Genomic DNA, 3,250 nt, shown 5'->3' on the forward strand with positions numbered 1-3,250 from the left:
GCGCAACAAGCCCTTATTAAATAAGTGGTGGTAGCATTTTTCGAAGGAGGATTGTCCTTTATGGAAGAAGGTGGTGTGCTCTTGCAACAATCTGAATCCCAGTGTGATGCTGTCATCCCAAGTATTACCCACTCACCGTCGGGGGGGGGGCATGGAAGGATATCTGCCAAATAAAGTTTAAGAATCAACAAGGCAGAAGATGATAAATGGGTTGTCCATGGAGATTGGCAATGGGAGAGGAACTCGGTTCTGGGAAGATGGCTGGGTGCGTGGTGGGCCCCTGAAAGATAATTTTTCGAGACTCTTCTCAGTTTCAAACCAAAGAGAATCCGTCATAGGGGATTGTGGGTTCTGGGACGGGTTTGAGTGGAGGTGGAATTTCCAATGGAGGCGAGAGCTTTTCCAATGGAAGTTGGACCTAGTGCACCAGCTGCATGAAACATTAAGGCTGGTTAATCTTGTATATGACAGAGAGGATAGAGTGGTGTGGAAATTTGATAAACAGGGTGTATTTTCTACTAACTCTTTTGTGCAGGAATTGCAGGTGGAATTGCTTCCGGAGGATATAGCGAGTTTCAGCTTCACTAGTACAGTTTGGAAGGGTCTAGTGCCGCCAAGAGTTGAATTGTTTATCTGGTTTGTCCTGACTGAAAGGGTCAATACAAAGGAGAGACTGAGTCGATTGGGAGTGGTTAACCAAGAGGATGTGACCTGTGTGTTGTGTAATAAAGGTGTTGAATTTGGTCACCACTTGTTTCTTGTTTGTGAATTTTCTTGGCAGGTTTGGTGTGTCTGGCTATCTTTTGTTGGAAGGCAATGGTCATGCCCAGAGACGCTAAAGGAACATTTTCAGAATTGGACTGAGTTATCAACTAGTAAGCAGGAACGCAAAAGTTGGATGGTATCTTTCTGTGCTATTATCTAAAATATCTGGCTTGAAAGGAATAGGAGAATTTTCCAGAATAATGAAAAAGAGGTTAACGATATAATCCAACTGGCTTTCATGAACTTTAAGGAGTGGTTACGTGTGGATTCCTTCTGTTGTTGATGATAATGTCAAAGATGACAGGGATAACATAGTTTTGCTGTTTAGTTTATATCTTAGTCTGATGTCTTTCTTTTTGATTTATTCTTTTTGCTCTACTTGTTGTGTTGAGCTCTTTCATTCAAAATTTTTTTTATTATCGTCACATTCCATCTATCTAACGAAATAAATCTCAACAAAAAAAATATTGTCAGATTTTCGATCCGACGCTAACTAATTCGATGGTAATAATGAATTAGATTGACGAAACTATCAAATAATTATTTTTATCCGACGATAACATTCGTATTGAATAAAATTTTTGAGCCGTTTTAAAATTTGCCTGTCACTAAACTTGAGGGTAATCAATGAGCGTCATTATATTTAAAAAATAAAATAAAAATTTACCATCAAAATTTTCCGCTAAATCCAACTATAATAAACAGAAATTTTTTTTTGTTTTTTCTAAAGTTGCATATACTCAATATCCTTATAATGTGATAACCTACTTTCAGAATAAATATTTTGGCAATTAATATTTATATAAAAAAATTAAATTGTTATAACCATGAATTACATGTCTTAATTATAAATAAAATTTACATATTAAAATTTAATAACTTAATTACATAAACAAAAAACTAATTACTCTAAACTAATAAACTTAATTAATATATATCACAATTTGACAATAAAACATTTAAAACTAAAAAAATAAAGAGGGGGAAAAGTCAAGGAGAAACGTGGTGGCAGAACCTCCTGCATGGTAGTGTTCTACATGTCGTCGTCTTAAAGCTCCCAGCGGCGGTGCCCCTGCCAACTACGTACGCCATCATCATCTCTTGACTTCGTCAACAAGCTCCATGATGAACATCAGTTTGGACAGATCTCTAGAGCCATTGTTGTTCTTGACTTCTAAATCTGAAGTTGTCAAAATAGAACTTACTTTATTTAATATTAGTAATTATTATTATAATTAATAAATATTAAATAAAATAAATTTTGATTATATTTTGTTAATTTGTTTATTATAAAATTAAAATAAAGAGTTAATCACCGTTAAATTTATAATTTTTATTAAATGTGATCTTTATTATTTTAATTTTATCACTTTAATGACTCTCTAATTTGCCAACAAACAATAATTTAAATAACATAATTTTTTCATTTTTACCTAAAAGTCTTGATTCCCTGGTTCGGAAGATTTAATGCAAAGATTAAAAGAGGACATGTAACTAACCACACCTACTATATTTAATTAATTTATACCTTATTTTTCGGTATTCGATTTAATTAACCTATACCTTATTTTCGATATAAATAGCCATATATATGAGTTCTCATTTGCCATTCCTATATCACTTTCCCTTCCCTCCCTCTGCCTCTTTAGTATCGTATCCACCACCCTCTCTCACTTCATAATAACTCACACATCATATATCTATATATATATGCCCATACATATCATTTAATTTCAGATTCAGAACATATAGAAGCACTTTTTTCTGTTCATATTATAATAATGAACGACCTTCCAAAATACGAAGCCAATAGCAGTGCTCTGAGCCCCATAAATTTCTTGAAGAGAGCATCAGCATGCTATGCCAACCAAACCTCAGTCATTTATGAAGGAACTCACTTCACGTGGCAACAAACCTACGAACGTTGTCGCCGTCTTGCTTCTTCTCTCCGTGCCTTCAATATTGCCAAGAATGATGTTGTAAGCACTAAAATCTCAATTAATTCATTTCTCATCATAATTATTTAATTTGTTAGTTTTAATCTCTGCAGCGGTTTGTTATCTTTTACAACTTGATTATAATTAACTTAGTATTTAAGCTCAAAATGTTTGTATAAGATAGTGTTTGATAGCTGAAATTAAATATCACGAAAGAAAAAAGATATAGCTGAGAATCTGAGATTAATACAGTGTAATGCTTCATAGAGTGTGGTTTAGATTCAAACACTGTTATCTTTTAACTTTTACCAACTATTAAAAATATATATATTTGGCATTAGAAATTTGAATACAAAATAGTATATTTCAAGATATGTCTTTTTTTTTTTATCTTCTTAAATCTTAATAATTAACCAATTCAGCATAAAGCTAACGTATGTGACCAATAGTCATACATCTAAGGTACGTCATTAGTTGCGAGGGGAAAGAATAATTCTTTAAAAGAGAAGGAAGAGAAAGTGCAGGAAGGAACCCTTGAAATTTTTAAA

The 3,250-nt window shown here is 33.2% G+C and overlaps 1 protein-coding gene across 1 annotated transcript in view; it reads left to right on the forward strand.

The window, feature by feature from the left end:
• LOC107609805 (butyrate--CoA ligase AAE11, peroxisomal) overlaps window positions 2,348-3,250 on the forward strand; it is a 6,151-nt gene continuing 5,248 nt past the window's right edge. Inside the window, exon 1 of the mRNA XM_016311837.2 lies at window positions 2,348-2,744. Coding sequence (XP_016167323.1) covers window positions 2,547-2,744 — 198 coding nt within the window. The 5' untranslated portion in view covers window positions 2,348-2,546. The remainder of the gene's footprint in view (window positions 2,745-3,250) is intronic.

This window comes from Arachis ipaensis, chromosome B07, assembly GCF_000816755.2.
Source record: "Arachis ipaensis cultivar K30076 chromosome B07, Araip1.1, whole genome shotgun sequence".
Lineage (NCBI taxonomy): Eukaryota > Viridiplantae > Streptophyta > Magnoliopsida > Fabales > Fabaceae > Arachis > Arachis ipaensis.